Source organism: Pseudomyrmex gracilis, unplaced genomic scaffold (genome assembly GCF_002006095.1).
Source record: "Pseudomyrmex gracilis isolate BER0280 unplaced genomic scaffold, ASM200609v1 scaffold_165, whole genome shotgun sequence".
In the NCBI taxonomy this organism is placed as follows: Eukaryota; Metazoa; Arthropoda; class Insecta; order Hymenoptera; family Formicidae; genus Pseudomyrmex; species Pseudomyrmex gracilis.
This window is the reverse complement of record NW_018020749.1, coordinates 127,866-146,424: the sequence shown is the minus strand read 5'-3', so window position 1 is coordinate 146,424 and position 18,559 is coordinate 127,866. Positions and strand designations below refer to the sequence as shown.

The following is an 18,559-nucleotide window of genomic DNA, read 5'->3' as shown; positions in this document are numbered from 1 at the left end:
GAAACAAAAAAAACTTAACATCTATTAGAGTAAGAATTAGCTAGGAGAGATCTATATCGCGGTTGTTTTTTCATTTAAATTAACCGTAAATTAACAACTAATCAGTTATTCGTACACAAATCATCAAGAACCAGCTAGCGAGCAAAACACGAGCGAAACCGTGAGATTGAGATGATATATTACCGTACGTTTAACACACCCGTAATACGTTTCTTCATCATACGCGACATATTAATAATAAAAAAGTCGTGATGGCAGTACAGCAGTAAACCAAATTAAACACCGGAGTCCGAATTGCCTTTGTTCTCAGTAACATTTAGTTGCCTCGTTTTAATATTTACAGTGTACATCGATCAATCAATACCGTTAAGTCTACTTGGAGATTTCCCTCTCACGTGTCCTCAGAATTACGTTTACATCAAATGTGTGTAAGTTAGCTCGGTGTACGTGTGTACAATACATTTCGTCAACCAACCGCTACATTATTAATTAAACGTTCTCGTCTCTCACCTTCGAGAAAGGAAAAAAAATCTACACCCACTTCGAATCAGCACATCTAATTGTTTGTAACATCTAAATTGTTAGCGCGTATTACACTTCTCTCTTTTGCTAAAAGATGTCTATATAATATATATATGTACCTTTTTTTTACATATATATATATGTACTTATATATATTTATATATATATATATATATATGCACTGGTTCCAGGGCACCGAAACTTGTTGCGTCGAAGGCATCTCGTGGCTATTGTTGTATCATTTATTTAGACTTTCTCTTTAAATAAATAAATTGTGATCACTTCTTCGTTTGTTTTTTTTTCTTTTTGTTTTTTTTTTCTTTTTTACTTAGTAGCATGGACGTTAGAGCATCTGTACTCAACGGCGACAAGGAGAGACTAATGGTTTATTCCGTAACTCCCTAACTTTCCCCGCTTACGTCATTACTCGTCGATTTAACTTCTAGCATATAATGCAGAAAATAGTTCTTACTTTTTTTTTTGTTTAACTACTTTTCTTCGCGAGAGTAAATTTTATCATCTTTTTCTCCTCGTTTAACATTTTACTGGCTTAACTGGTAGGTAACACCGTAACCTAGGCGCTCTCTGCAATCGTTAGACTATCTCTCAGAGACTTTACTCTGTAAACGGTATTAAGATACATATGCAGGCGGAGGTGGTTCGTACGAAACTAATCTCTTCGTCAAATATACAGCGCAGCGTAACTGGCATGATTATTTTTTTTTTTTTAAGTAGAGACACGCCGAAACGTTACGAGGAAGGAGCATCGAGAGTTCTTTTTTTTTATACATGTGTACTATATTATCCCACAACGTGATTACATTTCGAACGCGTGTGTGTGCATTTCTTTCCTTTTATGCATAGGTACTTCTGTTGTGTATGTGTATGTATTTACGTTTGTTTTACCTTAAGTGTTACCTAGTCTTTATCATTATTACGCTATTTTATTACCAAGGTGCCCTGGTTGTCAGCAAAACTACGAAATGTAAATCGTAAAATTGTTTTCACAGTGCTATCGAAAGAAAAAGGTATCCGGTTCCGCAGAGTGTTTAAAAAACACACGGGTACGTACGCGTTTTGTGTACGTGATTTGTTTACACGTCGTCGCAACACTACCGTTTACTTCATATCATTTTTTTCCCATCGGAGAAGTGGCTTGTCTGGCTCATTTTCTTTCGGTTTTTAAACGTACGGGTTTGTTTTTGTTTGGGCTGTCTGTTAGGAACCTTAATAAGGCAACGAAGGAGCCCTGAACCTTAAGTGTAATCTTTCTTTCTCCCTTCTTACGCCTTTTTTTTTTCGATATCTTTTAAAGCCTAACGCATTCCGTTATTCGTGTATTCAGACACGGCTAAAATGTTTATTATTGCCTTATAAGAGAAAGAGAGAAAAAACAGAGAGAGACCCGGTGTCCGGAAGAATGTCATCATGATGTTAAAATTGTATTTAACACAGTAAAACGTGTAAAATATATCGGAACTTGAGATGTGAGGCTCCGCGCGTGTCGGTATCGTTTCAAATTTTTATGTTTGTGTTCACAGGCTAAAGCTCTCAGAAGTAGCGCCTTTTTTCTTTTAAATATATAATATTATAAAATTCTATCGCAATTCTCTTTCATCACAACAATTTTTAAATCTTCAAGACAAATCGAGATAGTAAATCACACGTATATACAACATCAATAAAAGCATAGCATCCGCGCAACGGACAAAACGGTCCCATCATGAAGATAGCAGAAACTTTTAACAACATCACATATATCACAGAGTTATTAATTATAAATACAACGTTTTAAGAGAAAGACAGAGAGAGAGAGAGAAAGAGAGAGAGAGAAAGAGAGAGAGAGAGAAAGAGAGAGAGAGAGAGAGAGAGAGAGAGAGAGAGANAGAGAGAGAGAGAGAGAGAGAGAGAGAGAGAGAGAGAGAGAGAGACAGAGAGAGAGAGAGAGAGACAGAGAGAGAGACAGAGAGAGAGAGAGAGAGACAGAGAGAAACAGAGAGCTTAATTCAAGAGCTTAGCGGAACGTTTTGCGCTCCTGTGACACAAATATAACACCTCTTATAATAATTCCGTTTCAACGCGCGTCGCACGGATAAATAAAAAAGTGATCTGCGAGTGACTTGTGAGAACCATGTGAAACCGAGACTCTCTCCAACCGTTTTCCATTCAATACCATTACCACAGAGAGCTTATTATGCTACGTTTCGCACAAAACGCTTCCTCCGCGGTACGACGAAAATAAAAAATATAACGCTCCTCGAGGACACGAGGATCAACGTGAGTCACACAACAAAAGATTTCGTCGCCGTTATCGACATGCGCGTCGAGGCATGCGATCATTTGTGTATATCTTTTTATCACTTCACTCTTCCGCCTAACGTGTTCGCGTCTAAGCTGCGACCAAGTATGTTGTCGATACTTCATGATAACGCCAAATATTCACATGACAATGACTCGTGCTCATCACGCGTATATACAAAATAAGAATAAACTCCGAGTCCGAGTCGAACCGCACTCGACAGCGAGAGACAGGTCAGCCGTTTGCTGTGCGCGACGCTGTTGTCGTTGATGACGGCGGATGAGAATGATGTACCAAGGCCGGAATTTCGATCACGTCAGCCGGCTGATGATTGGCAGCGGCGCTAGTGATCGAACAGGAAGTGAGGGGTTGCTATTTCTTGGTCGGCGTGCCTCGTTGCGTAAGACCCTCGAAGCGCTTGAAGGTATAATTGATGAACACCCAGTCCTTGTATATCACCTCGCCGTCCTGTGGCATCGGCGCGGACGCTGCAGCACGATACGAAAATAGACACGCAATTAGATTACGTCATGAAAATAAATAGATACAATGACAACGAGGAGACGAATTTACACATACGTATTTCCAGTTTCACGTCCGGAAACTCGTCAAAATTGGACGTGTCGTCGATGGAACGCACTTCAACTGGTATAGCGGCAGGTCTTTCTCTAATGTGTTCCCAATCGACACCGCGGAAGAAGGGCGCCAACTTGAGCTCTTCGATACCTCTTTGCGCACCTGAAAAGAAATAATCACAGTCGTTGGTTGTACAACGGAGAACGATTTTCTCCTATTTTTATAATTTCACAAGATGAAAATCTTAGGGTATTCACCTAATCTTCTGTCGGCTTCGCAGCAAAATCTGATAATGGTGTCCTTAGCCTCTTCGCTAATGGGAACTTCGGGCGGAAACACTAGAGTTTCTCGCCAGTTCATTACTTTTCTATACGTTTCCTGTGGATTCTCGCTACAGAACGGTGGATATCCTGTAAAATAATAGCAACATTTGCGTCGCGTTAGCGTTTATTTTTCACAATTACTTGAATCATTATAGTGATACGCCGATTTAATCTTTTTGCTTCAAAGAAAGTATATATGTTATATTAAAGTTTATAGAACAGAAAACGCAATTGCGTCGTGAGCATTCTGTATGACAACATCGAGTTGTCAACGACGCGTTCGGTCCGCAACGATCACATTTTGTCACAAGTCGCGCGTCGGAGCAAAAAGATTAAAAAGAAAAACAACAAACAAGAGTCTGATTACCTATAAGCATCTCGTACATGATAACTCCTAGAGACCAACAGTCGCAGGCAGGTCCGTAACCAGTTTGCAGGAACACTTCCGGCGCGATATAGTCGGGAGTGCCCACTGTGCTATAAGCTAACGCTCTCCTATTTCTCTTCCAGCTCTCGGCTCTTCTTTTGCTGTCCATTGCGCCACCGCTACCACTCCCGCATGATGTCACTGCGCAAGAAACAGACGGAACGTCAGTTAAGATAGTAAAAGATGAGACTTATTATAAACGACATTTCTCTCCTTTTGACGCGCGCGCGCGAGTAAGTTCACTCACTGAAATCGGAAGGTTTCGCTTGACTTAGGTCCCGATAAAAGTCGGTTCGGTGCGATTTCTTCAGACCCGTGCACAGCCCAAAGTCAGAGAGTTTTATGTGGCCCCGTGCGTCCAGCAACAGGTTGTCTGGCTTGATGTCTCTGTGAAAAAAAAAAAAAAAAAACAATCAAATTAATACGAACAATTTGGTAATTTTTACAAACTCGTTGACAATGAGGACAAAAAAAACGTACCTATGGATAAAACCTAATTTATGTATGGAGTCGATCGCTAACGCCGTTTCGGAAATATAAAATTGCGTGCACTCTTCGGAAAGAGTATCCTTCTTCATAAGTAGCGTCATCATGTCACCTGCAACCATTTGTTTTCCCGCTTAAGTGCCCGCTCGAGATAAAAAGTCTTCTTCTCGTTTTCAAGCTCGTCGCTGAATATATTTAATAGCCAAACTTACCGCCGGGAAGAAACTCCATTATCAGATAGAGATTTATAGGATCCTGGAAACTGTAATACATTTTTACGACCCACTGATGATCCGCTTCCACGAGGACGTCTCTCTCCGCTCTGACGTGAGCAACCTGTTCCTTTTCGAGCATATCCGCCTTCCGTAAAATCTTCATCGCGTATACGTGTCCGGTGTCCTTCTTTTGCACGAGTCTCACCTGTTTAAATGTTTCGTTTCGGTGAAAAAACGTTCGTTTTTTTTTTTCGAGTGAAAAGCAGCGAAACAAGATTTCCGTCGAGAGCAATTAAAAGAGCGTTTCCGCGTCGTCCACAATTTCAGATTTTTATACCAAAGAAATTCCACTTACTCCGCGAAGCGAGGAGAAGCGCTACTTTTTCTGAGAAGTAATGAGATAATTTCGCTCTCTCACGAACGTGACCACCGCTCTCGAGAGAGCAGTCTTTTGTATATTTCCGTTATTATTATAATTGTTGTAACTGTGAGGTTCAATCTTCATCTCTAATGCGCAAATTGCCGCGTAAACTGCGAGTCATTTATACATGGCACACATACGATGACTATATCATTTAAGATTAAGCCGTTTATAAATAAAAGATCACAATTTGCGATTTTCTCCGCGAGAGAAAACGAAAATGCGCGCTATAGTATGTTTGTTTAATGCTTTGTTCGTGAGATAATAATAAAAGTGTGTTCTCCTCGATCAGACAACAATTTAATCAAATTAATTTATTAATTCCGTCACCAATTTATTAGGGTAAACCCGGGTAAAATGGCCATAGTTTTCTTTAAATGCAAAAAACGGACCTTTATTTTTGTTATTTTTTAATATTGTTTTCTTATTTTACTTCACCGAAGCTTAAAGTAATAATAACTATCGAAATTAAAGAGAAAACACTTAACAGAAATTTAATATTATATAAAATATTAAAATGTATGCATTGGCCATCTTACCTTTTTAACATTTAAGGGAAAGATGGCCATACATGTTTTTTTTGTAAAAGATATAAGTAAAACTTATAATTATGTAATTTAATTATATATTTAGTAATTATATGTTAAATACAATATATTTATTGTACGTAAAAGATTATTACATATTGTTGTTAATGTTTTCATGCACAGTATTTTTTTAATTATGAAACGCAACTTTATGTGAACTATAAACACAATGAGCAAAAAAAAACATTTTTATTTCGATGATTAAATACATTGTAGATTATACTAGTATAAAAAATATATATATATATATAATTATATGTAACTTTTAAAAAAAAAAAATGGGCCATCTTTCCCGAAGTGTGAGGAAAAGATAACATAGTATTTATAAATAAATAATGAAAATAAAAATACACATTATTGGTTACATTATAATTTATGTGCCTTTATCATGTATGTAATATTGATTACGGCAGTTTAACTGTAATTTATTCGACGTTACAGCAGCTTTTAGTGGACGTAAAACTTTGCAGGCAATCGAAAGTAAAAACATTATATAAATTTTCACAATATTGTTATTTTAAATAGAGTGTACGCACATAAACTACTGTAAATACTGATTATCTTTAAGAATGGTTACAAAAATGCACTATTAAACAATGATTGGTGAAAGTACAGTCTATGGCCATCTTTTCCGTATGGTCACAATACCCCATTTACTCTATTGTTATTTATGCTATCGATTTTTTTCTTTTTTTTTACCTCGCCAAAGGCACCTCTGCCGATAACCTTGAGAGGCTCGAAATCTTCGACACCGAGCCTGGACCGCTTGAGTCGAAGAAACTCAGTCTCCTTCTGGGCATGTTGCAGTCTTTTCTCCTGCTTCTGCTGTTCCGAGAGACCTTCATCCTTGAGCGACTCTTCGAGCTTTGCCAGCCTCTGCTTCCGCTCGATGTGCTGCGCTATCAGATTACTGTAATAGTTCTCCAGCGTAACCTGCAAAGAGGCAAAATGCACACGCGGTGCCTCGATTATCATCTTATCAAGCCGACTGTGATAACCTCCTCCACCTCCGCCAACTATGTTGTCGCGAGTGTGTTTCAACGTAACGCTTCGATCGATAACGCTTTATCTTGCGTACGACAAAACCACTTCCGGTGGCCGCGCCGCCACGGCTGCTGCACGATTATTATGCACATCGAGATCGCGTTCGCGTTCACCGTTCGCGAGACACGTCGGAACCAATGTTATTTTTTGGTAAGTTTCCCATGAATGAACATTGCGAAAATTCCGCAATCTTCCTAACTAAAAGTTATCTCCTTGCTCGTAACACCAAACGAAGACATTCTAATAATAACTGACGCGTTAACTGAGAGTTTAGTTATTTCGCTTACATTTTCTTGTTATTTTAATTTTCTTGCTATTTTAATTAGATTCGCAGTTGTGTTGCGAATGAAAATAAAATAAAATTAAAGACGTTATATATATATATATATATTATTACGAAAGAGGAAAACTTGTCTAATTAAAATTGAGTTAATTAGAAATGTAATTACTGGCTATCGTGACTGTAATTTGTGTTTCGAAAAAAGAAGACAGAAGCTAACAGTGAACAAATAAGAGGCAGATAAAAAAAACAAAAAAAGACGCACTGTTTATATGAAAGAAAAAGTTACTATTCTTTGTTACTTTCTTGAAAGAAATTAAAAATATTTTTTTTTTTTACATAATAGTTATTAAGAAATTAATTTAATATAAACACCTTTCAAAACTATTGCCGAGTAAGTGATTCGTTACCTCATTTTTTTATTTGTCGGAGAAGCAGTAAAAAGCCAGAAGTTTGCAATTTCTGCGAACGTTTCTAATCCAATTTTTTGCGGTTTCATAATTTTCCACACTTTTAGCAACCTCTTTCTCGTTTAGTTCAAAAGCTCGCACACAGCTATCGTTGACCATGAGCAACTTCATTCGCTACGCTCAACAATTACTATCAGCGGAATTATCGAGCATCGTCGGCAATAAACGAACAAATATTAAGCAATCGTTGTGTAATTAGTGGTAAACAGTAATTAGTGGAAAGAATTAACCAACCGGACTTTCGGTAATGTTTCGCAAAAAAAACCATATGTAATTATATTACCTGAGAAGTTTTAGATTCAGTGGAAAATTTCGTAATTCGATGAGTAATTCAGTATATGATTCATCGCAAACATTATCTCGCAATCTCAACATTATTTTGGCTCATTACTTACTTTCAACATAAAAAAAGAGAGAGTTAGACAATGTGTTGATGCAAGGTTTGAAAAATTCAAGATATCTCAATTATTTTTACTATTACTTATTATTAAATATATCTTAATTATTTACTTTTACTTAAGATACACAGTAAAAAAAAATGGTAATTTTAACATTTTTTGCATGTTCCAGGAAGTCCACTCTAAATTTTACGTTAAAATAACTCATTCGTTGTGAGTCACTTATTGACAAACTAGTAAAGTCAAATACTTAACACAATACTTTACATTTATATTTGTTATTTTGACTGTAAGCATGATGTAAAAATAACATATAAAATAATTAAAACTACACAAAACAGTAGTTACAGTAATTCGTAAGAAATGTTAATAAAACATTTTAGTTTGTACAATGTGACCAAAGATTTTTAAAATTTTTTTAGTATGTTAAATTGACTTGGAGACATCTAGATTAATTGAAATCATTGTGTTAAAAGCACTTAAACAATATTCCATTTTTAGATGACATGCAAAAAATGTTAATTTGTGAAGTTAACATGAATTTAACACGTGAAAAGATGAAAAAAATAATAACATATCAGTATTATGTTAATTTTACATTGAAATAATAATCAAAACGTCGTAACACAAGAAAAGTCTACATTTTGACGCACGATTTTTTACTGTGTATTTATCGCGCGACAGTCCCATTCAAAAGTTTGATTCTACGCTATCAAAAAGTACTCTCAGAACTCGATTCACACGTACGAAATACTTCAGACTCTATTTTATCAGCACGTCATTAGTTTAGAAATAAATAAACAGTTTTGTTATGTTCAAAACGTCCGTAAATAATTTTATTTTCTTTCGCCGATGCGTAAACTTTTATTATGTATAATTAAGCGGTTCGTCACGCTTCGCATTAAACGACAATCTGGCAAAAAAACGTGTGCGCTCGTCTAACTAAATCTGTCATTTTGTTCAGCTGTCAAACAAAACTGGTAAAGTGATTCTTCTTAATTTCAATACAAGTACTAAAAAACGCTTGAGAGCAATTTCGAGTATGACGGAGGCGAGAAAATCGCACAAAAACTGGCGTGTCAAGATCCAAGTACGTTGTTCAAAAGGCGACGTAGTCGCCGCTGTTATTTGCTTGACTATGATTCGCGAATTGAGTCAAGAAATACCGCAAAATTTCCGCGGCTTTATTTCGACAACTAGACGATCAATAATTTCAAATTGTTTTTTTTTGGTAGTATTTGTATATTGATAAATTTACCGCATTCTAGTTTTTTTTTTTTTTTATTGATGACGCGAGAATAATTTGGCAGCTAGAGTTTAAAATATACATTTTTCAATAGATTTACGCATATAACACGTATAAAAAGTGTCACTTATAATCGTAATTATCCCAGCTTTGGGACGATTAAATGTTTAAAAATTTCACAAGCGTTTACAAAGTCTTTCGTTCAATGTGGTTTAAATTTGAAAGAAGCGACTATTTTCCTGGGAGGGTAACATGGCTGACCGGAATCGTTCCTGCTCCAGTACTCATAGAGAGAGGATAGCCAAGATTTCTTTTGCGCAGATCGACGTTATTTTGCACAAGTCCCGTTTGCACAAAAACTTTCTGGGCAGATCCTGATTGTTCATTATGATCATTTGCACAGAACATTATTGCACATGTTACACAGAGATGAAGCACTATGCATTGTGACATTAATGATATTAAGTGCGTTTATTGGCGCTTTATGCGCTATGAGTGTCAGTCTATATTTGTCCTACATTTAAAGAGCAATAAAGATTGACTAATGCTTAAAGTGCGGAAGCGCCCAAAAAACGAACGCATTCATTATAGTGACACAAGGTTAGGGTTAAGTTAGGTTAGGTTAGGCTTTTTCGGGAGGTGCAGGGGGCGTAAGTCCCCTCCTGCCCATACGCTTACAACACAAACATAAATAACATAATAAAGTCTTATTTTAATATTTTTCGGAAAACAATGGTCTATTTATAAAAATTTCTTTGTTAACAAGTTGTTAGTAAACGACAAGGATGACTTTGTTATACTTATTCAAGAAAATAATTTTTATAATATATAAAAAATAAGTACATGCTTCTGTGCAAAAAAGTTATTTGCGTAATATCGTACATGTGCAATCGGGATCTGCGCAAAAGTTTTCTGTACAAACGGGATCTGTGCAACAGTCGATCTGCGGTCAAAAGAAATTTTGGCAATCGGTGCCCTGTTACTTTAAGAAATTTTTTACAATATTATACATAACGCTGTTCCAATGTTAACCCGTATTTTTCGCTCATGTATATCTGGATATCCAAGGTTTTTCGCCGACGATGACGCAAGTGACGATTGAGAACGCGAATATTAAGTTATCAGTTATTATGTAACAATCCGTTTAACCAATTGTTCACACACAACGCGACGCAAGATTATATTTACCAATGCTATAAATAATTAAAAAAAAACCGAGTCGAGGTTTGTTCGTGTTATATTCTATACTTTGACTACTTTAAACACAATATAAAGTTTTTAAACAACGGTGGGTAATAGATGAGCAGTTCGAACCGAATGTAGGATGTTGTGCAATAATTCAGACTATAATAGGTTATCCATGTACGTTTCGATCTTTATTTTTCTAATCATCTTCAGTGGAAATTGATCTACACAAAGGTAACAAGATGGGACTTGTGTATAGGTAAACATTATAAAGATTACAAATGACATTACAGTAGTGAATATAAAAGTTTGCGTGGAATTATATAAAAAAAAATATATAAAGATAATTGGAGACGTATCTTAGGTCAACAATTCTTCACAAATATGTTATAAAAGTGTTTTTAAATTCTAGATAGTTGTCAAGTGTGATCAAATAAAGTCTAATTGTTAAAATGTTTCTAGTATAGAAGATGTGTCTGTAGAGTGACTACTGAGTAGAGATGTCGATATCGAACAAAAATATCGGATAATCAATATATCAACTAATCTAAAAATAATTCGTATCGAATCGAATAAACAGTCTCATTTGTCGAATATATATTGAATATTCTATGGACAACATGAAATGTTGGAAATTAGAAAAAAGAAGACTAAAAAAATTATGATAGCAATATTTTCAGAATTTTTAAAATAATAAAATAAAATGACCAAAGTTTTTAAATAAGTAATAATAAAGATCATAAACAAGAAACAATAAAAATTTTTTTAATTGCATTTCACAATATTGTTGTTTTCCGATATTTTAGAACAATAATTCCATACTAAACTCATATTGCTATGTGATCCACAGTATAAACATTGAAAAAAAATAAACAAAAGAATAAAACAAGATTCGTTTCTTGTCGTTGCATGTTTGGTTTGGTGCGCATGTGGCTCCTAGGACTAATAGGTTAGTTCATATACGCCATTCTGAGTCGTTGCATTGTTTTATTTTACTTTCTGTGCATAAACGTGAAAAATGCCCACTGCACATAGAACGCAGTAACGTGGGAGGAAATATCGCGATAGCCAATCAACGTTGTAACCAATCCAACTTTTATTGGGGGACAAACGTCTTGCGTATATAGGAATTTTTCTTAAACCTTGTGTCCACGCTAGAAATCGATCCGAAATCTCGAATGGAAAAAAAATTGACCATTGCATTCGAACAATTCGGCCAGTTGATCAATGCGATTGGCCAATTCTCTCTTCGTTCGAACATCGTGAACACAAGGCTTAATAAGTGAAAATATTCATTTTATACATATATACATATATATATATGAATAGCTAAAAACTATTTATTCGATTATGAAAAGCTAAAAACTATTTATTATCAGGCTGCTCTTGAAACCCTGATGAAGTGAGCTGAAATGTTCACGAAACGTCAGTATAAAAATGATACTTACGCGGTTCAAACCCGAAAAATATCTTTGAATATTTATTCGATTTTTTATTCATAAGTTTTTTATTCAAAATTTCGATATTAATATAACAAAAATATTGAATGTTTGATAATATCGAATATCAATAAACATCTCTAGTACTGAGTGGAACGACAGTAGTCAAGGACATAAATAAGCAAGGTGATGATAACTCTCTCTAGTTGAATTATAAGTGACTAGTGGCTGATTTGTAAAGGATCGGTAAATATGTGTTGTCTAGATTTTTAGTGTCTTGCATGATGTTGATGCAATTTTGCATGATGTTGATGCAATTGTAGTGTAATTTTATGTGCAACATCTCAGATGTCATTCTTTTAAAATAATTAGGTTCGTAGCATAGTCAAGGATGCGTGTTGATTGCCAATTGAAAAAATGTCCAATGTTGAAGCTATGTTCTGCAATTACTGAATTTTGATGATGAGATTTTGTATAATATATATGTTCTTTTATTCTGCTTGATGACTGTCGTTTTGTTTGTCCCACATACTCTATCTCACACGAACTACAATTGATGTTGTACACTATGTTTTTTCTTTTAGTTATAGGGACGACATCCTTGTGTGGTTTGATGTATTTGTTTAATTGGCTTAGGTTTCTATATAAAAGTCTTATATTCATTTTATTATTGTTGACATTGAAATGTTCTTTATTGCAGTCCATGGCTAGAGGTACACATGATAAGACAAAATGATGTATAGAGTTTTTCTGTTCAATGCTATTGGTCACTGGACATTCTTTATCCTTGTTCAGATTGGTGGCGAACAAAGATCTTAGCCTTCTGTTAATTGTTTAAAAAATGAATTGCAGAAGGTAGTTATTTTGCAATAAAATGTTGATACACAATATACATTTTTTTTAATCTTAAGGCGTAATTTACTCAAAATAGCGATGTGTGGGTTGACACTGTATTGTCTATTAGCGTCCAACTGTCATCTCTGATGGATCGAATTAAATATGTTATAAAGTTTTTATTCGCGCACGCCAAAAGTAAAAATTTTACGAAATTAAAACTTGAATCGTTTTGCGTTATTCACGTACGATCTTTTTCCGTCAAAAATATAAGACGCGGAATCTCTTTTCGAAGAAATCGAAGAATATTATTTTGTCATTAGCGTATTAAATATTCTACGCTCTGTATGTTTAATCATTCGTTTCGAACGGTTGACAAATGTGACGCGAGGAATACGATATTCGAACGTTTACAGTCGCTGTATCCTAATAAAATAATCAAGCTGGAATTGAGTCGGAACACTCACCTTGGCCTTGGTCGCCTTGTCCAGCGTGTGGCCACTAAATCGAATCGTGCTCTCGGTAGCCGCCATCTCCAACACCCCTACAACAAGCAGAAGGAAAGAGATCATTTCGGTGTCTGCAGAGCCAACATCTTCTTACGCGCAAATTATGTTACCAATAAAAATATCACCCGAACGAATTAGAAGGGTGAACGACATTCTCATTGCGAAATTGTTTGACAGCTCGTTAAGAAGAGAAATATCGAGAAGATTATTTCTGTACTCTGGGTGCAATCAACACGACATTGTCGTAAGTTGATTGCACCCAGAGAGAGACTATTCCATGGCTTCTTTTTATATACAGAGAGCGAGGCAAGAATATTACACTCGTTGTGCCTTTGACCCGTAAAATTAAACTTTAATCTTTCAAGATTTACGATCTGTGTTTTAAATTTTATACATGCATTCCAGTGATATAAATGTGAATTATGCTCCGTTGTATGTTTTAATTTAGCATACATATTTTTTTGAGAAAAAAGAACTGGCAATATATCGCACCTCGACAATATATTACATTTTTTTTATCTTCATATTTTTGCCACTGTTTTATATTTCTCTCACTATTATTTTAATAATAATTTTAATAAAAAGATAAAAAAATAATACAAACAATTTTTCAATTTTTGTTTAATTCAATTGTAATTACTTTTCAGCTGACGTAGGATTTCAATGTTTCATTTATAAATTAATTTTCTTGAAATCCCTTAAACCCTGGATAATTCCTTCCGAGGCAACGTGAGAAAATTAAACATTTCATTTACCGGCGTTAGTGGAAAATCGACGATAAACGCACTTAAGACAATTGATATTCATCATTGATAAAAAAACGAGTTCTAAACGAGACGAGGATTCAACTTGTATCGCGCATGCGTTACGCTCCTATGAACATTACATACTACCTTTTCAGAGAAAAGAAAAAAACGAACGGAGTTACACACCCGCGAAAGATGACGAAGCACACTGAATGCGCGTGCGAACAAATTGTCCCGAGGCGATTGTGGGCTCGTTGGACCGCGTTTGTATTTGAAGGCCGACGTGTAGAAAAAGTGAAAAAAAAAACGTCCGTCATACAATTGACTACATGAACGGTCTTAATGAGTCCCTGCTTCTCCAACGCAACGTGGACGCTAATTTTTTGCTCTGACAAGGTAGCCTCGTACCTAACGTCAACATGAAAACTGTTTGAATGATTTATCAAATAATCTTGTGTATATTGACATTTCGCAAAACTTTACAACTGTGAACGAGACAGTCGGAATAAAATAATTAATTTATCTAAAGAGACATTTTTCTAAGGATTTCATATTTATCTTTATTACAAAATAATAGCACGATCATAAGAACTAGCCATGAAATAATTATATAATGATCAATATGCAATTTATACACATTTTTACCGATTAATCGATTCTAATTTGACACTGAAATACTCAATATGTTTTTCGTCCTCCCTTTTTATCGGAAACCTATCAAGCATTTGGAATGGATATTGGATATTGAAGATTCCGTGTTCTCCCTCTGACACACGAAGACAGAAAGGTAATGGAATATATTTCACCGCGGCAGTTCAACTTGGGTGCGTTGCGATATGTACGTACATTGTTTCTCAACTAATTCGCTCCTTTGACACTTGAGCGCGGGATACGGGATTACGTGGCTCATGACAGGTACTCAAGAGTGACCTAATTATGACTGAGCCCGCTGCGTAACGAAGTTCCTCGCATGGCTCAAAGGGATAAACGATCCCTTGTTAATTGCGTGCTTTAGTGCGCATAATAGTTAGATCCAGTTACGACCTCGCATTAAATTTTTGAGGCAATGACGCTAACCACGACACGAGCTTTACAACAGATGTTAACCCGCAATTGAATCGCAAGGCCATTATCCTAACTGGATACGTCTGCATTTTTATGACTTCAAAATAATTAAAATTTCTAATTACACTTTGGTGCTGAATGTGAACGAGGAAAATGCAATAACATGATGTGGATCGTCACATTTATGATATAAATTACACATTGAAATAATAATATTTATGATATAAATTACACATTGAAATAATTAAGGAAGACCAGAGCTGGTTGTCACAGTTAATATGTAGCTTATTAAAATACAGGAAAATATTCTTCTTTATAACATAGGTTGCTATTATCGTACTACTGTCGTCATCTGTACATAATAGTTTTTATTGAAAGTACGACTATACTTGTTAATTATAAAACATAAAAACAGAAAGACACGAAAAACCGGAGACTACAGGTTCGACTCCTGGCCGAGATGTTTTTTTCGCAATATTTTAAAAATTAGTTAATTAGGGAGGAATACGGAGTTTTCTCATATACATGATGCAAATCTGGCATCCTATATGAATTTACAAATTGAAATTTCAGTCCGAAACTCACGTGTAAAATTTATTTAGTGAATGTAATAGATTACATATATATGTATACATACAGAGCGTCCGGAAAATCGCCCGCAATGCTTCAAAAAGTGATTGGGGATCCAAAAAGAAGAAAAAAAAGTTATATAAACATAGGTTCGAAAATAAGTCGTTTTCGAGTATAGCCACTATGTCTGCTTTAGCATCCCTCATTTTTTATTTTTTTATTTTTCAAGTCTTATTTTTTATTTCTTAAGTTGTTTTCAATTTTTTGGTATTTGTAAATACAATTACATTCTTCTTTAAAATTAAGGATAAACATACACAGATTTTCAGCACGAATGCAGATCCTTATTTTTTTATCAAAATAGCCCGAAATAAAGTTATTTATGTTAACACAACAGTTTATGTTAAAATACAATGAAATAAATTATAATTATGAAAAAAAAATAAAGAACGATTTTTAAACATAAAAGTGGCTATAATCGACTTATTTCCGGACTTAGGTTTATATAGCTTTTTTTCTTCTTTTTAGATCTCCGATCATTTCCCGAAGTATTGCGAGCGATTTTCCATTTACTCTGTATATATATTTCCGCAACAAATATCCAGCGTAGAACTCTTATTACCGTTTATACATATATTGTGTTTGAAAATTCAGAGCCTAAGATTCTTTATTAATTGTTAAAAACAGAAATTATTTTATAATTTTTCTATATAAAAGACATGTGACAACCAATCCTGAGTATAGCGTAAGGTGAATTTTCACGATTGTGCTTAGCACTAAATAAGCACTTTTTGTATAAAGATATATATAATTAATATTTTTTTCTGAAAACTAAAGGATATAACTAATATATATAATGTATCAAATATTACATAATATTATTACCGTGTACATTTTTTAAAATTATTTATTTTGGATGTTACTTTGTTCCCCAATTTCCCCCCTGTGTAAAGATATACGCATAAAAATAAATAACAACGAATCTTGAGGAATAAATGGTAATAAAAAAAACATCATTACTGAGAGAGAAATAAGAAATCGTGAGAGATACGTCAAGACCTCACTTGATACATCTGAAGTAGCAACGGAAGCACTATTACGTTATCTGAAGGTGCGACAAACCTCTCATCCGGTTTAGAAGAACGGCGTATCTGTAACCACATGCCAAGTGTGTTTACCATAATGCTAACGACAGTTCTTCATAGAAGAGGCACTCATTTCGAGGACAAAATTGCGTGGTGTCTAATGAATTATTATTACGCAATCATGCGTTGCACAGGTACCGCAATGTGAGCCACGGGAAAATTCGTTTCAACTTTGTATATTTGTTTCTTTCTATGAATTTTCTTTACGCTTGTTGTGTTCTTTGCAAAAAGTTTCATGCAAATAAAACCAGGAAAAATGATCACCACTTGAAAACTTTCAATCGTGTCGATTCTTGTTTTTGTATTATACTGCAAGGACTGCCACAATTTTAATTATTTATACTATCGCATATATATTGCGCATTAATCATTAATGCGAGACGAAAGACTCCGCATCAACTTTGTTGTTTTAACGAGCATAATTCGCAGACCTTGTTAGCTCGATGACAAAGCGCTAATTTGCGTTAATTTGCCGCATCTGTTTGTTCCAAAACTCGATTCAATAGGATTGACGATACTTAGCAAGCAATATTAATTTTGTAACGTTATCATTGAAATAATTGCCAATTAACGCAATACAACATGGTTCCGTCTATGAGACCCAGAGAATGTGATCAATACACGGAAACCCCTAAAACGCGATATCGATCGTTCGTACAAATTTTAATTTTGGGATAAATATATTAGCGTATAACAGACATTTTTTTTTTTTTTTTTTTTAAATCTTTCAGTGTGTTTGTTTCGTTACTGCTTCGAGTAAATTAAAAGAGTTTATTAAAGACAAAGAGTTGCTAAAACTTGACGCAATTAATTAACGATGTAATTTCAACTGCAATGCGGTAGACAGAGGTTCGAAACTACAATGTGACCAGATCTGGACACAAGGTTTCCCCTTGCGGTTTATTTTATGAGCGCTGATTAGACGCGATGTCAAGAATATTGCGGTATCGTAACTATACTACCTGTTAATTATCTCGGACATCGTATAGTCGTTAATCATCGTTGCGCGATACGTTGCTAACGGTCTGGGACACAATACGATCTCCACCGCGAACGCGCGGAGACTTGTTTAATCTCTCATCCGTTTATCCGACCTGTAGCTCGATACCACCATTTCTAGCTTTCTCTTCAAAAAATTTAGAAAACAGACACAATGTCGTTTTTGAAATGGACTGTTGAAAACACATTCGTATGACATGTGTGTGTGTGAACGCACAAGAGTAAAACGTTCTTCCGAGAATCGCAACCGCGGTCCGAGTTACGTGAACGTAACGACGACATTTGTTTGTCTTTCCACTTTCGAGTTGCGGAGTGATATTGATTGCTCTCATTCCCGAGCGGAGCGGATACTTTTGCGCGTCAGCAAACAGGAAAATACAAGTCTCGTCTGCGCAAATTGTCGTCGCGAATAATTGATTCGAAAATCACTCCAATTGCTTTTCGAGATAATTTGAGATCGACGATCGAAGTTTCTGCTCGCCGCACGAGCTCACACACGAATGCGATAGTCCACGGATTCAAGGTTAAAAATATACCCTCGCGCTTCTTTCTCGTGGCGTTCGCTTCTCCACATGGAAAAGTTCCAGATCCGCCGGGAGTCAACAGGTTCCTACGCACGCACGCAATTTGTGTACGAAAGGTCCATCTGTTGTCGCGTGGGCGTAATTCGCGTAACGATAGCATAAATGTCTATTAATTGCCCGCGGTGACGGGGACGCGAGTTATAGAACGTGTAAACAAATTCGCTCTGTGTGACGCGTTTTCCTGCGCCG

At 35.5% G+C, this 18,559-nt stretch overlaps 1 protein-coding gene across 7 annotated transcripts in view; it reads right to left on the bottom strand.

Moving 5' to 3' along the window:
• Nucleotides 1-2,447: 2,447 nt before the first annotated feature.
• Nucleotides 2,448-18,559, bottom strand: part of LOC109857599 (serine/threonine-protein kinase tricorner) — a 143,278-nt gene continuing 127,166 nt past the window's right edge. For all 7 annotated transcript variants that reach the window (XM_020434071.1, XM_020434073.1, XM_020434069.1 and 4 more), the window contains 9 exons: nt 13,220-13,296; nt 6,556-6,789; nt 4,846-5,053; nt 4,628-4,745; nt 4,395-4,534; nt 4,088-4,288; nt 3,655-3,807; nt 3,401-3,559; nt 2,448-3,309 (listed from right to left, as the gene is read on the bottom strand). In XM_020434071.1, the coding sequence (XP_020289660.1) occupies nt 3,194-3,309; nt 3,401-3,559; nt 3,655-3,807; nt 4,088-4,288; nt 4,395-4,534; nt 4,628-4,745; nt 4,846-5,053; nt 6,556-6,789; nt 13,220-13,296 (1,406 nt within the window). In that variant the 3' untranslated portion in view covers nt 2,448-3,193. The remainder of the gene's footprint in view (nt 3,310-3,400; nt 3,560-3,654; nt 3,808-4,087; nt 4,289-4,394; nt 4,535-4,627; nt 4,746-4,845; nt 5,054-6,555; nt 6,790-13,219; nt 13,297-18,559) is intronic.